The sequence below is a fragment of the Spermophilus citellus genome (assembly GCF_964194105.1).
Source record: "Spermophilus citellus genome assembly, chromosome: 2".
In the NCBI taxonomy this organism is placed as follows: domain Eukaryota; kingdom Metazoa; phylum Chordata; class Mammalia; order Rodentia; family Sciuridae; genus Spermophilus; species Spermophilus citellus.
Window position 1 is genome coordinate 161,628,327 of NC_138183.1, and position 21,815 is coordinate 161,650,141.

Genomic DNA, 21,815 nt, shown 5'->3' on the forward strand with positions numbered 1-21,815 from the left:
TGTTACCTAAACTAAAACATTGTTAGTAGTGCCTAATACTAAAGCATCTAATTTCATATGTAAAAGTACATATAATACTTTCTTTCAAAAAAAAGGCCTAGCTTGTGCTCTCTGGGTTGAGAGTCTAAATGCTAGAAAAATTGCAAGTTTTTTCTCAGGTTTTAATCACATTTATCCAATAGAACAATTCTATCATTAAAATTTATGAGAGCTCTCTCCAAAGTAAGCTTTTTCTCTTTAGAAATTCATGAGACTCACCTAACATTTGGAGATTGGTGGCATGAAAACATATTGTTTCATCCATGTGTTGCAGAAGCCGACCTGGTGTGCAAACGAGTATATTTATGTTGTTGATCCTCTCAGCTTCATGTTTCAGATCCTGAAAATAGTTGTTTCTTTTGATTACACTACGTCTTAAAGCAGCCTGTGTACTAATACTACAAAAGCCATCCACATGGTATTTCTTCATAGCAGCTTAAATACTCTCAGAAATAAATGTAACTACTCCCTTCCATTTCTGTAGTACATTCACATTTATGACGTAATAAACATCTTTAATGAAGACCTAGAAAGCTCAGAGTTCTTCTAGATTCTTAATCATACCCAGGATTTTAAGGCCAAGAAAAACTATCTAGGAAGCTCAGAGTTCTTCTAGATTTTTAATCATACCCAGGATTTTGAGGCCAAGAAAAACTATCAATTGAATGCTCCAAGACTTGATTTCCTATTAAGTCTGCTGGAACTAGTTTAAAAACTGGAATTACTCCCATTCTTTAAGTCAGGATCCATGAGCACTGAAGAAGCTCTCTCCACCATTGCCTGTGCTTTTTGGACTGAAAAAGGGTTGAGCTTTACATATTAAGAGTTTCTATCGTTGAGACAAAAGCCAGAGAACATTGTTAGTGCTGTGTGACAAGTACAAGAATAAACAAGGGTTTGTGGTAGAATTCTTTGTTCTTGTATGTATGTTTACACAGAAATTCATGAAGTATTTATGCCCATAGTCTGAAGGAAACCCCAGCGGGGGCGGGAGGGGGGGACAAAGCATTCCAGATGTACTACAAGGTAGAACAAAAGCAGGTTCAACCACAACCCAAAATTAACATTCCTCAAAACACTCTATCTTCCTTTTTCTATTGTTGATATAGCAATGTTCTAAATTATCTGAACCTCTAAGTAAAGGTACTAGGGTCAAACACTGAAATGTTATCTTTCCAATGTACAGCAATAAATTTACTCTAATTAGTCTATAAATCTGTCTCAGAGCCTTATCAATTCAGATATCCTGACAAAAATGGACTTCTGAACCTGCAAAATTGACAATCACTCTAGATGACAGCAACCACACCAAGAAAAACTCATGAAATTTGACCAAAATCTGACATAGCATATCAATGTCAATCTTATTTTTTACAAAGGTTTCATAGCTACCTAAGAGATAGGAAGCCAGTTCCTCCCTATCAACTGCCACAGTGCTCCCACATAAGTTACTAAAGGCAGGGAAGGAAGGACAAGGACAAAAAGACAAACCTTTCCACCAATGATGAGACCAGCTGAGAAGTCATGGTTCTTTCCTACTTTTCGGAGAACCTCAAAGGTCTGATATGCCAGTTCTCGTGTAGGTGATATTATCAGAACACCCAGCCCATCAGTTGAGGTCCACTGCAGACGGTATAAGGCTTCCAACACCTTGAAGACAACAGTAAATTCATGTTCAATAAGTCTTTTAAAAAGTCAGCTTTTTTGATCTGGCTCTCAGCCTTGCCACTCCAAATTGAAGGCAACTTCCAGGCACAACGCATACTACTCCCAGGTTTTACCCAATCTGAAAGAGACTATTTTTCTTCCATCTACCAGAAGCATCCACCCCCAATTCAGACAGATAAGAAAAGACGACCAATAGCAGCTCATCTGATGCCAGAGTCATGCTATCAGGTGACTGGTTATCAAAAAAGTCAAACCACAGTCCACTGAAATAGATTTATGAAAATAATAATAGTAAACTCTTATCTCTATAGCTATAGTTATAAAGTGACTGGATTCTAATTGTAGAAAAATAGTGCTATTTAAAACACACACACACACACACACACACACACACACACACACACACACACAACACCAGAATTTAAAAGAGAAAAATGGTTTTTTAGAACTTGGAACAAAAATTGTGATTTCTCAAAGCCAATTCTCTCGCAGTACTCAAATCAAAAGACTAACTACATAACAGATATAAGCAACTCTACTGTTCTACTATAAAGGATAGCTATCAATGTTCCAGAAAATTCTCAACAAATGCCCACTCCTTGAAGTGAACATATTTCAGCCTTATCCTAAACAGGTGGCAAGTATAAATGTTACTGGCAGGCTTTCTGAGGTGAAAACAGAAATAGTTTTCTCCACCAGTCCTACTACACATGAAATATCCTGCCCCTTCAAGAACATACTAGCTTATCAAGATATAGTAATTCATTCATTCAATAAGTTACTTAGTGCCTGCCATTGAGTTGGGGAATATGGTGGAAAAGAGGACAGATATGGCTCCTATCTGAAAAAGCTTGCATTCTAGCCAAGGAAACCCAACATGAACACATATCTTTATATAATTATTTCCATTCAGCACAAAATATTATAAAACTATATAACTGAGGATCTGACTCATTATAGATGTACTTACTGGAACAAGAAAAGCCAAAGTCTTGCCAGATCCAGTTTTGGCAGCTCCAAGTACATCTTTACCTTGCAAAGCCAACCCTATGGTCTGCTTCTGTATCTCAGTTACCAAGCGGTACTGGGCTTCTTGCAAACCTGGAATTGTGGATAGAAAAACAGTAATTCAGTGGACTGGGGATATAGCTCAGTTGATACAGTGCTTGCCCTGGGTTCAATCCCCAGTACCACCAAAAAAAAAAAAAAAAAAAAAACAGGACTTCAGAAAATTCCTGTACAATGGTGTTACAATTTCAACTGTATCTTCCCACCTCAGAGGTTCCTATGCTAAAGCCCTAATCCTCAATACCTCAGAATGTGCATTTGGTGAGAAGGCTTTAAGTTAACTAAGAGCAGATTCCAATCCAACAAGACTGATGTCTTTATAAGCAGAAATTTGAACAAATACACGAAGGGTGCAGGTGCACATAGGGACAACCATGTGAAGATGCAGCACAATACCATATAACCCAGTGATCCCACCCCTAGGGTTACATGCCAAGTATATGATATCAGGATGCTGAGGTATCTACACTCTCATGTTCATGGTAGCACACTGTCCACAATAGTAAAAGTATGGAATAAACCTGTGCATGAGTGGATAAAGAAAATGCAGTATACATATAAAACAGATTATCCAGCATTAAAAGGAAATCCTATCATCAGTGATAACACTGATGAACCTTGAGAGAATTATATTAAATCCAATAAGTCAGGTACAAAAAGACAAATGCTACATGATCTAACCTACATGTGAACTCCAAAAAAGCCAAACTCTTAAAAGTAGAAAGTAGAATAATGTTAGCAAAAGTTAGGGATTGGAGACAATTTTGCTCAAAGACTACAAAAATTTCTAGTTTAGATTGAATAAGTTCAAGAGATTTGTTGTACAGCCAGGCATGGTGGTGCATGCCTGTAATCCCAGCAGCTCAGGAGGCTGAGGCAGGAGGATCTTGAGTTCAAGGCCAGCCTCAGCAATGGCAAGGCACTAAGAAACTCAGTGAGACCCTGTCTCTAAATAAATACAAAAGAGAGCTGGGGATGTGGCTAAGTGGTTGAATGCCCCCAAGTTCAATCCCCCCAACAACAACAAAAAAATCTACTGTACATCACAATGACTATAGCTAATATACTTGAAAACTGCTGACAGATTTTTAAGTAGCCTTATTACAAAGAAAAGTATTAGCATGTGAGGTAATGCATGTTAATTAGTTTGATTTGTGGCTATTCTACAATGTATGTGTGTGTTTTGGAAATACCATGTTGCACAATATACATATCTATACAATTTTTGTCAAAAAAAAAAAAAAAGAGGCAACAAGGAGGAGGACACCTGCAAGGCAAAGAGAAAAGCCTGGAAGAGAATCTTCCCTCATGGCTCTGAGAAGAAACCAAGCCTGCCAGCACCTTGATCTTGCACATCTTGCCTTCAAAATGCAATAAAATTAATTTCTGTTACTTAAAGCCCCCAATTGATATTTTGTTATGACATCCCTAGAAAACTAATACAAAGTGTCACATCTTTGTTCTCCTGCTTATATTAACAAACACAGTTCCATTATTTAGAGGCTCCTGGCATCTTTTTCTCTTTAAAAAAAAAAAGAGAGAGAGAGAGAATTTTTTTTAATATTTATTTTTTAGTTCTCGGCGGACACAACATCTTTGTTTGTATATGGTGCTGAGGATCGAACCCGGGCCACACGCATGCCAGGCGAGTGTGCTACTGCTTGAGCCACATCCCCAGCCCATCTTTTTAATCAATGGTTTTTTAGCCAGTTCAGAAAGATTAAAAAGTGACAAATTATTAAAAATCATTATTTGCCTAGGTTTTTATAATATCAAAATTGTTTATGGAATAAGATTTTTCAGGTTAACCTCTCTTTAAATCATCTCCCTTAAAAAATAAAATAACATGTTCCAAGATTACGACATACCTACCTTTCAATGTTTTTTTAGACAAGGGGAAATCTGAAAATCTTGTAATTTCATTTACATTTATCTGGGGGAAAAAAGATAAAGAAAATGTCAGATAATGCAATCTACTGAACAATTTATGTTTCCTAATTAAATCACTTTTTCTCTACATTGTGCTGCCTAACTCATCCTTGATACTGAAGGACTGAATTCAACCATCATTTCTAAATAAAACCAAGCATTACTATTGAAATATTTTGAGGAAGGTGTCATGAATTGAAAATTAGAATTTGGAACTATCCCAACTGACCCTCCCCCCAAAAAAAATCCACTTAAAATACATGACAACAAAGCATAGTGGTCCATGCCTAAAATACCAGCCACCTGGAATGCTGAAGAAGGAAGATCACAAGTTTGACATCAGCCTGGGCAAATAATCAAGACCCTGTCTCAAAATTTAAAAAAATAAATAAAAAGGACTGGGGATATAGCTCAGTGGTAAAGCAATACGGGGCTCAATTCTGAGTACCCCCTTCTACATACACACACACACACACACACACACACACACACACACACAAAGCCACCACATTACCTATACCTTGAACATCTTTAACTTCCAAATATTAAGACAATCATCACAGCATCAACTGTGGAAGGAAAATTTATTTTCAGTCATCTTTCAAAGCTTATCAGTTTAAGAAATAAGAGGTAAAATGACTACAAACTATAGACTCTGGTGAGACTAGTTCTATTTGCACATGTTAAAGATTTACATTACCTGGAGAAACACCTCAATAGCACAAAACTCTCAATATTTTAACCATAAATCAGGCATATGAAACCAACCCAACTAGTCATTTTAGGGTATATGATGGAGGGCTGTTATTTCAAAATAACCAGAAATGTCTTGGGTCATATTTTGAAGACACAATAACATTTTGCCTTTTAACTTTACATAATTCAAATGTTCATTATGACTGTTCTTCGTTAGCATAAATCAAATTTCCTTTATTTCATGTTAGATACTCAGGAGAATTATTTTATTACAGATGCTGAATGCAAGAACTACTGCTCAGATCTGTGAATATGCTGCCAAATTATTCATGACTCACAAAAGAGAAAAACTGCATTTGTAAGTTTCATTTTCTTAAATTACACTCTAGGCACTAAAGGCATGCCAACTGTATTTCATTTTATAATCTATACAATATCTTTCCCACAATTCTTAAACATGGCCCAGGCAGGATTATTCTCTGCCCTCCCATACTAAAAACAAAATATTAAAACATTGTCTTAATCCCTACAAATCATTCCAGATTGTCAATGGAGAAGAGGTAGAATCAGCATTCAAGAATTGTTTATTCCAATGACATGTTGTCCCAGCAAGGAATTTCATTTGTAAAATAATCTTCCCGACAAGACATTAATTAAGATGATGTGTCCCTCTCTTGCACTTGTGGTATCATAAGCTAACAAACTATTTTCACAGGGAACGGAAGAATGCACTTTACAATATGGGTCCAAAGATTCAGCCAAGGCAAGGTGAGCTATCAAAGTAGGGCACATCTTCCTAACATCTGTTAACCTTCTACAGGGGAGTTTGAGAAGAACATAACTGTTCTAGAGCTCCAGGGTCAACCACTGCAATAGAGATGCACCATGTTCTTTATTTATTTTTATTTTTTAAAGAAGCACTGAGGACTGAACCCAGAGCTTTGCACATACCATGCAAGCACTCTACTGTGCTACATCCCCAACCCTGGGCCACATTCTTTAAAGAGTTTACCAGAGAAAAGGAAATTTTGATTCTGCTGATACACTAGAACAGGAGTCAGCAAACTATGTCCTACAGATCAAATCCTTGGTTTTGTAAATAAAATTTTACAGTAACACAGATACAGCTAGTCAGTTACACACCGTCTATACAGTTGATTGTTTGACCCACACAGCCTAATATTGACTATGTGACCTTCACAGAAAAGTTTGCCAACTGGAAGATTCTCAGTTATATTCCAAAGATACCTGAAATCACAGCAGAAAACAACCATCTTGCTGAGCGACTCAGGAGGCTGAAGCAAGAGGATAACAACTTCAAGGCCAGCCTTAACAATTTAGTGGGATCCTGTCTCAATAAATGAATGAAAAGGGCTGGAGATGTAGCTCAGTAGCAAAGCATCTCTGGGTTCAATTTGCAGTTGCCAAAAAGGGCATCATACCCTTACCCCATCCCTTCATCCCTTAGAAACAAACAACAAAAGTCAATTCCAGCCAGGCACAGTGTAATCCCACTCGCCTATAATCCCAGCAACTCAGGAGGCTGAGCAGGAGGACCATGAGTTCAAAGGCAGCCTCAGCAACTGTGAGACGCTAAACAACTCAGTGAGACCCTGTCTCTAAATAAAATAGAAAATAGGGCTAGGGATGTGGATCAGTGGCTGAGTGCCCCAGAGTCCAATCCCCAGTACCAAATTTAAAAAAAAAAAAAAATCAATTCCTATCTGTATAACCCTCACACTCCCTCTAAAATCTGTATCATTCTTCCGAATTCAGAAAACAGAAAGTTTAGAGATGGTCCTTATTAAGTACTTCCACACAGGTAGAAAAGCTGAAGGGAACAGAGGGGATTTTAGGGTGGGTACCACTTAATCACCTTCTTATACTCTAACATCTACTTCTCAAAAAAGTGAATAATGCCTACAGTAAAAAGGATAAATGTTCTACTTACAACAATCTTCAAGAGAAGATAAACAACTTGCCTCCAATTACACCAGACCAAATTTTGATTAAAAAACAGGACTCTAGGTAGTACAGCTGATCATAAAAGCCCAAATGAACCTCATGTTGAGTTTGTGTCAGTCAGAAATACAGAAAACAATTCCTGAACTAAAACAAATAACTCAGTATTTGTGAGTAAACCTCAGTCTCCAGATCTGTATCAGTCCAATACACACCCTCTTCCACACACCCCTATATAACAGCCTTAGAAATACAGCCTCAAATCTCCTGCTTCAGGGTGCATAGCTGGTTGCCAGCGCTGTATCCCTCTAATACAACAACACTGAAAAAGTTGTTCTTCCCCTGGGCTGCTCCCAGTCAGTCATTGAGCTCCGCAATAGTAGAACTACAGTTCTGCTTAACCACAGTCCAATATATATTACCCTGAAGCTCCAGGAATAAATAATTCCTAAGTTTTATATTATTTTTACTACAGTATACAGTTATAATTATTCTGCTGTGTTGTTGTTAATCTCTAACTGTGCCTAATCTATAAATTAAACTGTATTATAATTTATGTATAGGAAAAATCATAGCACATTTAGGGTTTAGAGCCATCCAGTTTCAGAAGAGCAGCCACTGGCAATCTTGAAATGAATCCTATGTAGATGAGGGGGTGCTACTATACAACTACAGGCCCATTCCTACAGGCCAAAGGATTCCTGTAAACGGTGTTAAAAGGAAAATTTGTTAGACCAAATTCAGTAGTTTCTTTGAGCAGAACAAAAAGAAATTGTGATTTGGGCAGCTCTCAGAGCCAGAGAAGTTCTCAGAATTCCAATCAACAATGTGATCAGTCAGCCTTCACATGAAAACAGCTCAAGACATACAAAATAACTTAATTGGCTCTATAGCCTAGTCAATCAGTCAATTAGTTACAGCTTAACTTGTTCACTGTGTATAGCCTCATCAGGTAACTGACTACAGGGTCTTCTGCAACCAGCTAAACCTTCTTATGGTTAAACTCTGTATTGGTCTGTTGGGCCCAATGCAGAAGCTCAATCCTAAAACATGGCTTCCTTCGGAATTTTACATGGTCAACAGTCAATTTTGGAATGAGGACTCTCCAACAACTTGGCCAAAACTGTCTTAGATTGTGCTTCACTCTGATTCTTTCTACCTACTCCCTCTTCCTTCTCCTTCATATTTCACAAATATTTCCTCCCAATAAATCTCCAACTCACACAATCCCATCTTGGCATCTGCTTCTCAGTGGACACAACACTGGACTACGCTGATGGGCTCCTACCTGGTCTTTTGGGCTACAAATCCTTTACAGCTTGGATATATCCTGCCCAACTGCTTCCAGATGAAAAATCTATGAGCATGGCCTCCATATAAATTTCCTCTTGTTGCTGTACAGATTATCATACTATGTCTTAAAGCAACAAAAATTTGCTACCTTACAGTTCTGGAGGTCAGAGGTCCAAATGGGTTTCACTTAGCTGAATTCAAGGTATTGGTAGAGCTACATTCTATCTGGGGACTTTAGGCAAGAGTTCATCTCCTTACTTTTTCCAGCATTTTCCTTAGCTATGTATGACCCCTTTGTTTTCCATTTCATTTATTTGAGACAGGATCTCAATATATATATATTGCACAGACTGGCCTGAAATTCCTGGCCTCAAGCAATCTTCCTCCCTCAGCCTTGGCAGTGGCTGGGACTGTGAACAGGCCCAGCAGTCCCTGCCTCCCAATTGAAAGACAACAACAGACTGGAGTCAAGACTTCCTGACATCACGTGACTCTGAATCTTCTACCTCCCTTTTCCTCTTGCACAGGTAAGGATACATTAGGCTCACCTGAATACGCACCCTAAAGTTTGCTGATTAGCTATCTTCATTACCCCTTACCATCTAATACAATCACAGGTTCTAGGGATTAGGAGGAGGCATTATTCTGCCTACCACAGTCTCCACAGTCCTTCATAATCCACCTCCAACCCTCTTGCCCAACCCCATTTGAAGCCAGTTCAGAAACACATACAACATCCCAAGGAGTATTTCCTCCCTCAAGAAAACCGTGTGTTTTCATATCACCTTGTGTTTCCTCAGGCTGGTCCCTCTTCCCAGAGGATCCTTGCCAATAACTTCCATCTTCCAGTTAATTTAACTCATTAAAGAAGAAGCTCCACCCTAAGCCGCCACAAACCACTGGAGAGCCTGTGCACAGCAGAGGCATATGGGAAGGCTTAGGTGCAGAGGATGAAATCCAGCCCACATTCAGCTCTTTAAGCCAGGCCTGCAGCTGCAAGCATCAGGAAGAAGGTAGCATGCCCAGAGGAAATGTTCTTTCCTAACTCATCTGGCCAGAGGAGTGATGTATAGAATAACTTTGACCTAAGTCTTTCTTCCTCTAATTACACCATTTTCTAACTGCACAGCCCTGAGTTACATATTTCCTATTTGCTATTATAATATTTTATACATATTTACTATTATTGTTAACATTCATCAAAATTTATCAGTCCCCCCACCCACTGCCCTGCACAGTTCCCTAAGGACCCAGACATGCATTTTTTCCATGAATATTTATGTAAGCTTCAATAAACATCTGTCAAATTGTTTTAAAATGTTTCTGAATCAAATTGCTCAGTATATCTTCGCAAGACTACTGAGTACTAGCTGTATACCATGGCTCTGTAATAAGTTTTACACACAAATGCTACCACCTGAAGAGCAAAATAATAAGGGTCTGTCTCTTGGTTACCTGGAGAATAGCAAATCTACTGTTCAAATGATTGTGTTACAGTATTGCTAGTCCTGGCAAATGATTTCACAATGCATTCATTTCTTGACCAAATCTTAAGAAAATGTTTCTAAAATTAAAAAAAAAAATGGAACAATGCTACAATGCTGAGGGAGATTAAAAAGCTGCTCCTTCAACTCAGTAAAAAGACTGGGATTTAAACATCCATTTAACAAATGCAACACAATAAAGTATAGTGGTTTGGAACTTCAGTGTCAGAAACTACCTAGGGTAGTAGTCATTTACTATCTATTAGTCTTGCCATAACTTAAGGTTTCCTCAGCTGTATAATGCAAAGAATTTCTTAGGGTGGTGGTTATAAGGATACATCAAGTCAACATGCATAAAATTTGAAAAATGTTAGTAATTATTTTTAAAACAAGTGATCAAAAAGAATGAACCAATGTTGCTAACTACCCCAAAGACAGGGGGAAAAGGTTTGGTATTACACATCAAGCAATATCAAACACTGACTAAGCTTCTTCTCAAGGACAAGCACTGTGCTACCAGTCTCTGAAGAGAGCAAAGATGAGCAGAAACAGTCATTAACTTTTAATGGTTTTGATTTCTATAATGGTATTAAAAAGATACATACTCCATAGAAACTGTATTTCAAATTTTGAATTTTGATCTTCTCCCAATACAATACTCTCGGAATGCTGGGCAGCAGTAGCAAACCACAGCTGCCAGTTAGCCCCAAGATATAAAGAAGGTAAGCAGTGGACAATCCATAACGTGCCGTATTGCTAAGCCATGACATTCAATAGGTTAGGCTTATTAAACATATTTTGGACATGATATTTTCAACTTACAATTGGTTTATCAAGAAATTGCCTCATTGTAGTAAGTCAAGGAACATTGTGCTTATCAATGGTCTCTGACCTAATCAGAGTTTACAAAGAAGTTAAGGAAGCCAATCATCACAACCCAGTGATAAATGCTATAATAATGTAACAAAATGCTATACACAGTTGCACACCTAAAAAAATTTTTAAAAAAGGGAATTTTTTAAATTTTTTAAATTTAAAAAAAAAGGGAGGTCATGAAACAAGATTTAAGCTAAATCTTGAAGGCCAAGTGCTAGGGTGGAGGGATGGATATGCTTAAGGCAAGCAATGGAAACATCAAATACCAGGACAAGAAGCATCAAGGAACATAGTCAATTCATAAAACTGCAAGTTGTTCCTTCACGTATACCCACTACGTATCACTTGATTTATGTATGTCATCTCATTTGAGCCTTACAACCCTCTCAGTAGTTAATAATCTGTTCACTACATGAGGAAATTGCAACTTGAGATGTTGAGAACTTGAACTGAGATTTAAACTAGCTTTACCTAACCACAAATAACATGCTTTCACATACTAGAATACATCAACATATTAAGGTATCGGACAATTTTCCTGAAAGCAACTGTAAGCCTGTGAGCCAAGGAAGGATTATATTTGAATGTATGGTTATTCTCCTATGGTACACGCTGGGATAAGCAGGTATACACATTTACCTTATAACAACTCCAGCACGTATGCATTTATCTGTTTTACAGATGAGGAACTAAGGCTTGTAGAAACCTCAAAAAGACAGTAGTTTGGGGCTGGGGTTGTGGCTCAGTGGTACAGGGCTTGCCTCACACATGTGAGGCAATGGGTTTGATCCTCAGCATCACATAAAAATAAAATAAAGGTATTATGTCCATCTACAAATAAAAAATTTTTTAAATTTAAAAAAAAAGGACAATTTAAGTGATTTATTTTCTTCATATGCTTTGTTGTTGTTGTTGTTGTTGTTTAAGACAAAGTATTTCTGAGTTCACCAGGCTGGACTCAAATTTGTGATCCTCGTGTCTCAGCCTCCAAAGTCGCTGGATTACAGATGAAAGCTACTATGCCAGGATTTATTGCATTACTGAAAAAGAAAGACTCCTATTTTGTGATGCTCTGTTACTGATAAAGAACTATGATTTAAAAAAGAGAGAGAGAAAGAGAGAAATGATTAGATTTTCCTCTTGGAAAGAAACTTTTTAGCAGCACTACAGAAGATACATTCAAGAACTATAAGACACAAGAGCCAAATCCCATTAGTCATCTTTTTCAATAATCAAAGTATACAAAACACAATACCCATTTGTTCAGTATTTCTATGGCAGCTTTTGTGTTACTACTCAGTTCTGCCCTTCTGACCTACATAGCTGGAAACATTTACTATAATTTACACAAAAAGACTGCCAACTCCTGTTGTAAGCAATAGCTACTATGGTAATCCAGGCAACAGATGATGCAGCCTGAATTAGGGCTTTACAGTAGAAATGGAAAAGCATTCAAGAAACAAGCAGTGAAAGATCACCAGTGTAACTGGCAGAACAGCAGGTAAGAGAAAAGTACCATTGATTGCTCCTCCATTTCTAGCTCAGTGGTCTGTTTACATGGTAGAACTAAGATGTACTAGGATAGAAAAAGATTCCTAAACATGTCCATGCCCTAAGCCCTACCTAAAACCTGTAAATGTTACATTTTATGGCAAAAAGAACTTTACAAATGTGATTAAAATCTTAAAATGAGATTATCGTGAATTATATGAGTGGGCCAAAAGTATAATAGAAAGTGTCCTTATTTTAAAAAAAAAAAGAAGAAAAAGAAAAAAGAAGAAGGAAGGAAGGAAGGAAGGAAGGAAGGAAGGTGGGTGGGTGGGTAGATCTGACACAGAACAGAAGAAGGCAACGTATTCATGGAGGCAGAGATTGGAGTTATGCAGCCACAAGCCAAGGAACCATAGCAGCAGCCACAGAACCTAGAAGAGACCGTAGAGCCTCTAGAGGAAGCACAGCCCTGCTGATACCCTGATTTTGGCCAAGTGAAACTGATTTCTGGCCTCCAGAAACATGAAAGAATAAATTTCCTTTGGTTTAAGTCACCAAGTTTGTAATAAATTCTTACAATAGCAATAGAAAATTAATACACAGGGCTATGAATTTAGGAGTGAATGCTAAGGTATGACAGAAAAGATAATGGCTACTGGCATTTAAGATGTCCTATGATACAATTAAGTAAAGACATCCAGCACAATCAGAAATAAGGATGTGAACTCAGAAGTGCTCTAGACAGAAATGAGTCAAGCTAGGGCTAAAGCTATACTCTCTAAGCAATTCTAGTCACAGTCCAAAACAAATTCCAAAAGTAACTTACTTTATAATGGCTTATTGAAGTATTGTGTATGTAACAGTAGCAATAATAATATAACAGCTGATATATTAATATTTCTATGTGGCAGGCATTGTGCAGAATGCTTTTTATGCATTTTCTTATTCTCCACAACTTATAAAGTAATATTATGATGCCTTTAAAGACAAGAAAAGGGAAGCTCAAAGTCACATATGAGTGAGCAAGAGCCTGGGTCAAATCATCAGCTTAACTCCAAAACCCAAGGAAACAAACTCTAAGCTCTACTTAACCTTACTATTGATCTCAGGATCATTTAAAGGAAGGCTATACCAGCATGACAAATAATGACTTTAAAATCAGGAATGTTCCACCTGTTAAATCCCTGGTAACACTAAACTAAAATAGGGGCAGTCACTGACAGAGTAGGGTGGGAGAAGGCCAACATATTTATGAGGACTCAAGGGTAAGGAGGAGAGCAACTGTCATTCCTAAAGAGCCAGAGGAAGGAAAAGAGGTCAGCAGGTCAAAGGACTGACTATCCCAGGGATACTTATCTGGGAACATCAGGGACAATGTAGGGATGACAGGTAGCAGAAACAGATCAACAGTCCAAATTTTCTACACCAATTCTTGAGTGGGAATGCGAAGCAGATGAACATGAGATGGGCACAGAAGAGAGGATGGATGATATTGAGGGGTGTGGTCTGGTTTAATGGTTAAAAGCAAAGGCTTCGAAACAGAAAGAGATCTAGGTTCCAATTCTACATCATCTGTAGGTGTGTGAGCTTGGAATAAATTTCTTAATCTGAGTCTCCATTTTCTTCACCTGTATGATGGGAATATTAAGAACCATACTTGAGATCAAGTCAAAGAATTCATGTACAACACATGATGGAGAGTACTTAAAAAGGTCTGTGTTGTTGCTTCCGTTGTCATCAGTTTTATTACTACGAATATTATTGTAACTATCACAGCATTAGTCTCCCTAACCTTAAGTACCACAGCATTTCCAGCATTTTTTTCAAGAACAGAGTGATGAGCAGAAGAGAGAGAGTCCCAGGTTGTGGCACCCAGCAGACCACCGACGAGGCCTCAAGAGGACCCCCGACACTTCCTACCCCACTTCCTTCTCCAGCCTAGTGGACTAACGGTACAATCCCCAGGCCGGGTCCCAAGTGACAGACCCGCCGCCTCCCCCTCCAGCCCATCGCCGCAGTGACACGCGGGCTGCGGGCTGGCCCCATGCGGGTCAGGGGCCGGCTCGTGCCGCCCCCCGACACCGGCCTCACCTTCTCATAGTTCTGTATAAGGCGGCTGATGCCTTCACGTTCGACCTGCCACTCGGGCTTCTTCAGCTGCTTCCTCAACTGCTTCTTTTGGTTCTGCCTATGGCTGTGTTTTTTCTTCCAGCGATTGAAGCTCCGCACCGGGTCGGATCGGGTTCCCTGACTCAGAGAGTCAGCAGTTTTGCCCATCGTGGCGGCGGCTACAGTCTGGACAGAGATCAAACACGAGATCCCTAAAGACCAGGTGCAGGTGCGGCAGAGTTCACAGAACCAGCGTGGGGAAGACGCACCGAGGCGCATGCGCGAATCCGTAAGCCCGACCCCGAGCTTTTGGAGCCGGGGCACTCGCCAATGACCGCCTGGGAGAAGCGGGCGATGATTGGTGGTTCGGCTTCCGCAGGGAGGAGCCGTCCTCAGGAAACCCGGTTGGTAGGGTCTGAGGAAAAAGGCGGGTTTAGCGTTCCCCAGTCGCACGCCGGCTCTTTAAAAAGACGCATGCGCGCTGGTTTCTGTCGCTCCGGTGATTTCACATTACTTTTTTTTTGTTTTGCTAATTAACATTTAAGGGCTGTCTGGCGTTTGCTCAGTGTTCAGCTTTGCCAAGCGCAGTACACACGTACAATCTGTGGATTATAATCGTATTCCTTGTTTTGCATATTTCGATCCAGGGATCCGAAATATTTCAATAGCTAGCCAATGACTTCTGATTTCCGTCTACTGCAGTGCACCTCCGTAGGCTAAAAATGTATATTTCATAGTCATAACCCCTTTGGTTTTTCCCTTTCCTCACACCCTTCAGACTCCAGCTGCGGCATCGTCGGAACTGAACGTCTAATTGAATTTGCCTGAAAATGCTAATTTTAAAACTAAATGATAACCAAAAGTAAAGAAATAATAGAGACAGTATTTGCAATCTGGCCATTTAAGTGAGTTGGTTTTCTATGAATTGGGGGTTTGGACACATTTACCTAGAGCCTCCAGAGATGTACACTGGATGGTATGGGAGAGCCCAGTTGAGGCAATGGGACTTGGAAAATTGGGTTCAGAGTTCACATGCAGACTATTTGAACCCTCAGATTTCCCATGTATCCAGATAACTACTCCCAACCCTATGCCCATCTCCCGAGGAGATAAGGGGGAGGGGAGGATCAGCAGTGAACTGGAAAACCTCCACACTGCCATTCACCAGAGGTGGGTCATATTTTTCACTGAGGTTTCTCTCAGGTGAGGTGCACTGTACACTTACTCGTTTGTTTTTATTTTATTAATCTGTCTTATGTTACTAAGGTCTGTCCCAGCTATAAACTTATAAGGATTGGGGAAAATTTTCTATTTTCTTCCTTAGAATAAGTATGTTTTTCAACTAAAATGGTTTGTAATATAGAATGTCCACAACAGAAAAGTCATGTAAGTTGGTACTGAGAAAATACATTTAAACATAGGTATTTTCGAGTATATACCTTTGATTAGCACCATAGACTTTATCTAGACAATTTATCTTTTAAAATATTGATAACTTACAAGAAAGCATTGTTTACTCTGATTATTAGTGGCAGTGTGGCCTCAACTTACATTATGTATTTTATAAAAATTTCAAAATTCAGTAAAATTTTTGGTGCCCTTTAATATTTCAATGAACTAAAATTTGGTTGTACAGTTCTATGATGATATAAATTTTCAATGGGTTGAAAAAAGATTTTTGATCAGGGCCACTATCCATACCTCTAATCCCAGCCACTTGAGAGGCTGAGGCAGGAGGATGGCAGGTTTGAACAACTTAACAAACTTATCCTCAGCAACTTAGCAAAACTCTGTGTCAAAATATAAAGTACTGGGGATGTAGCTCAGTGGTAAAGTGCCCTGGGTTCAATCATCAGTACAAAAAAAATTTTTGCTATATTTTTCATCATTACTTTTAAAAAATACACAAAGGATATGAGATGCTCCATAATTACTTTTCAGAAATCCTTCTGTCCAAATCAATTACATTTTTTATGTACATAAATTGGGGCAGTGTCATATCTTTGGCCTTCAAAGCATTTATTAATAATACTTACATTATTATAGTTGTCCTTAGAATCAAATTTAAGTTTTACAGATATCTGTGAACAAGAAAGTACTTCAATTCTTTTGAGGGAATATCGTTTTTGATTTGCCATAACATCTGTGTGTGTGTGTGTGTGTGTGTGTGTGTGTGTGTGTAGTGCTAAGGATTGAACCCACAGCCTTGTGCATGCAAGTCAAGCACTCTACCAACTGAGCTGTATCCCCAGCCCTGCCATAATATCTTTACTTCAAAACTCTAGCATTTCAAATTTTAGTCACGTTACACTATTTTTTTTTCTGTCACAACTTGTGTACAGCTTTCAAAAACATGAAACCTTTTTGGCATTTACTTTTTTGTTTGGTTTGCTTTGCTTCATTTATTGTCATACAGGATTGAACCCAAGTGCAGTCTACCACTGAGCTACATCCCCAGCACTTTTTATTTTGAGACAGGGTCTGGCCAGATTGCCAAGACTGACCTGGAAATGATGATCTTCCTGACTCAGGTTTCCCAGTTGCTAGGATTAAGGAATTCTGACCATCTTGGCATTTATTTTTAATTTAATCTTAGTGAATCTTCTGCACTTTCACTTTTGTAGTGAAGTAATTAAACCAAGATGGTGGCCACATGCTTTAAGATGTTGCAAGGGCAGGAGCACATTATCCCAAATCAAGAAATCATTTCCCCTCTCACATTTTGAATTCTATTTTGTGTTTACAAGTAGTCTATTAAACAATGTAGACCAAACCATTCCATTATTATATCATCTGCTGAGCAATATCTATATTGACACATAGAAATACCTCAGTCTCCTCTTATCTAGGTTTCATTTCTGTGGTTTTAATTACTCACGGTCAACTGCCAACCAAAATTATTAATATTTGTCTTGACAGTTTGAAGAAAGAGAAACCACATTCATATAAATTTATTTCAATATATTGTTATAATTGTTCTGTTTTATTATTAGTTTTGTTGCCAATTTTGTACTTTGCCTAATCTATATATTAACTTTATCATAGATATACATTATAGGATAAAGCATAGTATATATACAGTTTGGTAAAATCCATGGTTTTAGGCATTCACTGAGGGTCTTAGAAAGTACCCCCTGTGCATAAAAGAAAACTTCTGTGTTGGGTTTTAATCATCCATATATCCAACAATTATTGTAAACTGTTCTGAGATCTATAGAGGTTTTAATTAAAATAATTGAGGAATATTTGGCATTCTCACCTTATTCATATGATCAAATGATTTCACTCAATATCATATCTTAGCTACTTGGTTTTCTTTTTTATCTTCTAAATATATCTTTCTTCCACAGCACCAATAGTGATACATAAATAGATAAATAGCTTTTCAAATCAGATTCCAATTTTGAATACTCAACACTTTGCTGATATACTTTACAATTTCTAAGAACATGTCATAAATGCCAGTCATCACACCTGTTTTCATTCTTCTGTTGATTTCATTCAGCCCCAGAGAGTTTTTAATTAAAAGGGGGGGGGGGGTGGAGAGAGAGAGAGGGAGAGAAAGAGACTCCTTAGGGCTGGGGTTGTGGCTCAGTGGTAGAGCACTTGCCTGGCATGTGTGAGGCCCTGGGTTCAATCCTTAGCACCGCATATAAATAAATAAATAAAATGAAAGATCTATTTACAACTAAAAAATGTTAAAAATAAAAAAGAATCCTTTGAGGTACAACAAAGTAACTAGAATCTAGTAATTTTTTACTATTTGAGTTTGTGTAAAAGAAGAAAAGTTTCTTCTTTATTTTATTCATTTATTTATATGTGGTGCTGAGAATCAAACCCAGTGCCTCACACATGCTAGGCAAAAAAGTTTCTGTGCTGCTTTTGAAAATTTTTAAATTTCTTGCAAGTTTCTACAGGAATGGTCCATCATTTGATATTCATGTTACTTGGCCATATTTCTGAATTGAGAGAAAGTGAGACAAGTACATACTCAATTTTTCTTTCCATTTTTCTTTCATTTCATTTGTTATGGTTGATATGGAGGTAAAAAGTAAATTCTCATCCTGCTCTTAGTTGTATTCTCTGGTGAAACTAGTATCTTTCTCCTTTTTTTCCAATGTTCCCTATATTTGCTTTGAAAAAGATATTCAGTTAACTCCTTCTAGTGTTATTTCACTTCTCCATGATTTCTGTTTTTCTTTAATTCTATTTTTTTTTTTAGATTTTTTAGATTTTTCTTCTTATGGCTAGTAAGAAATTATATAATAGCTTGGTATTTTATCTCAGATTTTGTACAAATTTAAAACGATACATACAAACTAAGCTGTTAAATTTCAACAACAATTATTCACTGTGAACCAATGTGAACATATTTTATTAGATGATTTGAGTTTACTTAAGTTAATTGATATCACTGAAGTTGGCCTCAGTTCTCTCACAGTTATTTATATAAAATTTTATATAATAAATGATGTGTTCTTTTTCTATGTTGTCTGTTTTGGTGATTTTTATCTTTTTAATATGATTTTTTGAATTTTTAAAAATATTTTTTAGATGTTGATGAACCTTTATTTTATTCATTTATTTATATGTGGTGCTGAGAATCGAACCCAGTGCCTCACACATGCTAGGCAAGCACTCTGCCACTGAGCCACAACCTCAGCCGATTTTTTGAATTTTTGATTTTGAACACTGTGTTCAGAAGTATATATAAACTGGGCATGGTAACTTGTGACTTTAATCCCAGCAGTTCCATGCCCAACAGTTTGGGAGACTGAAGCAAGAGGATCACAAGTTCAAAGCCAGCCTCAGCCATTTAGTGAGACCCTAAGCAATTTAATGAGACCCTGTCTTAAAATAAAAAATAAAAGGGGTCTGGGGTTGTGGGTCAGAGGTGGAGTACTCACCTGGCACACATGAGGCACTGAGTTCGATCCTCGGCACCACATAAAGTAAAAAAAAAAGACAGTGTGTCTACATATAACGAAAAAAATTTTTTAAAAAAATAAAAGGGACTCAGGATGTGGCTCAGAGGTTAAGCGTCCTGGATTCAATTCCCAGTACCAAAAGGGAGAGGAGGTAGAGAGTTATGTATATGATCTATATAATAATACCTTTTTTTTTTTGGTACTGGGGATTGAACTCAGGGGCACTCAACCACTGTGCCACATCCCCAGCTCTATTTTGTATTTTATTCAGAGACAGAGTCTTACTGACTTGCTTAGCACCTCACTTTTGCTGAGGTTGGCTTTGAATTCACCATCCTCCTGCCTAAGCCTCCTGAGCCACTGGGATTACAGGCGTGCACCACCACACCTGGCTTATATAATAATGTCTTTATACAATGTCCTTAGACTTCTTTTTCCTTGACTTTCCCATTGACTCCCACTTATTGTCTATATGGAAATTAGTGAGTTTATTCTATTTTCCTTTTACTTCTCTTCCCATTATTTAAAGTTGAGTTACATCTGCATTGTCAGACCATATAACATTTTGTAATCTATTCTCTCATGTGTATTCCTCTTTGTTTAGATTTGAATCTAAAATTACATTTAATTAATTCTCCTCCTTTATCTTTCTTCCAGTTTCTCAAATCGATTTATCTTTTAATTAGAAGGAATTTATGAGTACAATATTTCCTGAGTTGCTGAATGCTTCCAAATGTTTTTCAGTAGATTCAATTCTTTTTTTTTATTGATTGTTCAAAACATTACAGAGCTCATGATATATCATTTTTCATACATTAGACTCAATTGGGTTTTGAACTCCCATTTTTACCCCAAATACAGATTGCAGAATCACAACTGTTACATACTCACATTATTACATAATGGCATATTAGTGACTGTTGTATTCTGCTACCTTTCCTATCCCCTACTATCCCCCCTCCCCTCCCCTCCCCTCCCATCTTCCCTCTCTACCTCCTCTGCTGTTGTTCAATTCTCTCCCCTTTTCCCCCCCCTCCCCCTTGCCCCTCATAACCTCTTATAATTTTGTGTATCATTGAAGGTCTCCTACCATTTCCATATGCTTTCCCTTCTCTCTCCCTTTCTCTCCCCCCATTCGTCTTTGTTTACTGTTAGTCTTTTCCTCATGCTCTTCCTTCCTGTTCTGTTCTTAGTTGCTCTCTTTATATCAAAGAAGACATTTGGCATTTGTTTTTTAGGGCTTGGCTAGCTTCACTTAGCATAATCTGCTCTAATGCCATCGATTTCCCTCCAAATTCTATGATTTTGTCATTTCTTAGTGCTGCATAATAGTCCATTGTGTATAGATGCCACATTTTTTTTATCCATTCATCTATTGAAGGGCATCTAGGTTGGTTCCACAGTCTAGCTATTGTGAATTGTGCAGCTATAATCATTGATGTGGCCGTATCCCTATAGTGCGCTCTTTTAAGGTCCTCAGGGAATAGTCCGAGAAGGGTGATAGCTGGGTCGAATGGTGGATCCATTCCCAGCTTTCCCAGGAATTTCCATACTGCTTTCCAAATTGGCCTCACCATTTTGCAGTCCCACCAGCAGTGTACAAGTGTACCCTTTTCCCCACATCCCCGCCAACACTTATTGTTGTTTGAATTCATAATGGCTGCCAATCTTACTGGAGTGAGATGGTATCTTAGGGTGGTTTTGATTTGCATTTCTCTGATTGCTAGAGATGGTGAGCATTTTTTCATGTACTTGTTGATTGATTGTATGTCCTTCTCTGAGAAGTGTCTGTTCAGGTCCTTGGCCCATTTATTGATTGGGTTGTTTGTTATCTTATTGTCTAATTTTTTGAGTTCTTTGTACATTCTGGATATTAGGGCTCTATCTGAGGTGTGAGGGGTAAAAATTTGTTCCCATGATGTAGGCTCTCTATTTACCTCTTTTATTGTTTCTCTTGCTGACAAAAAACTTTTTAGTTTAAGTAAGTCCCATTTGTTGATTCTTGTTATTAACTCTTGGGCTATGGGCATCCTATTAAGGAATTTGGAGCCTGACCCCACTATAAGTAGATCGGAGCCAACTTTTTCTTCTATCAGACGCACCATCTCTGATTTGATATCTAGCTCCTTGATCCATTTTGAGTTAACTTTTGTGGATGGCGAGAGAAAGGGATTCAATTTCATTTTGTTGCATATGGATTTCCAATTTTCCCAGCACCATTTGTTGAAGATGCTATCCTTCCTCCACTGCATGTTTTTAGCTCCTTTATCAA

General features: G+C 38.0%; 1 protein-coding gene across 1 annotated transcript in view; it reads right to left on the reverse strand.

Annotated features, from left to right (window-relative positions):
- DDX10 (DEAD-box helicase 10) overlaps window positions 1-14,895 on the reverse strand; it is a 298,208-nt gene extending 283,313 nt beyond the window's left edge. Inside the window, exons 1-5 of the mRNA XM_081261964.1 lie at window positions 14,598-14,895; window positions 4,648-4,708; window positions 2,678-2,808; window positions 1,531-1,689; window positions 259-379 (exon numbers count right to left, since the gene is read on the reverse strand). Of these exons, the coding sequence (XP_081118090.1) occupies window positions 259-379; window positions 1,531-1,689; window positions 2,678-2,808; window positions 4,648-4,708; window positions 14,598-14,894 (769 nt within the window). The 5' untranslated portion in view covers window position 14,895. The remainder of the gene's footprint in view (window positions 1-258; window positions 380-1,530; window positions 1,690-2,677; window positions 2,809-4,647; window positions 4,709-14,597) is intronic.
- Window positions 14,896-21,815: the final 6,920 nt, after the last annotated feature.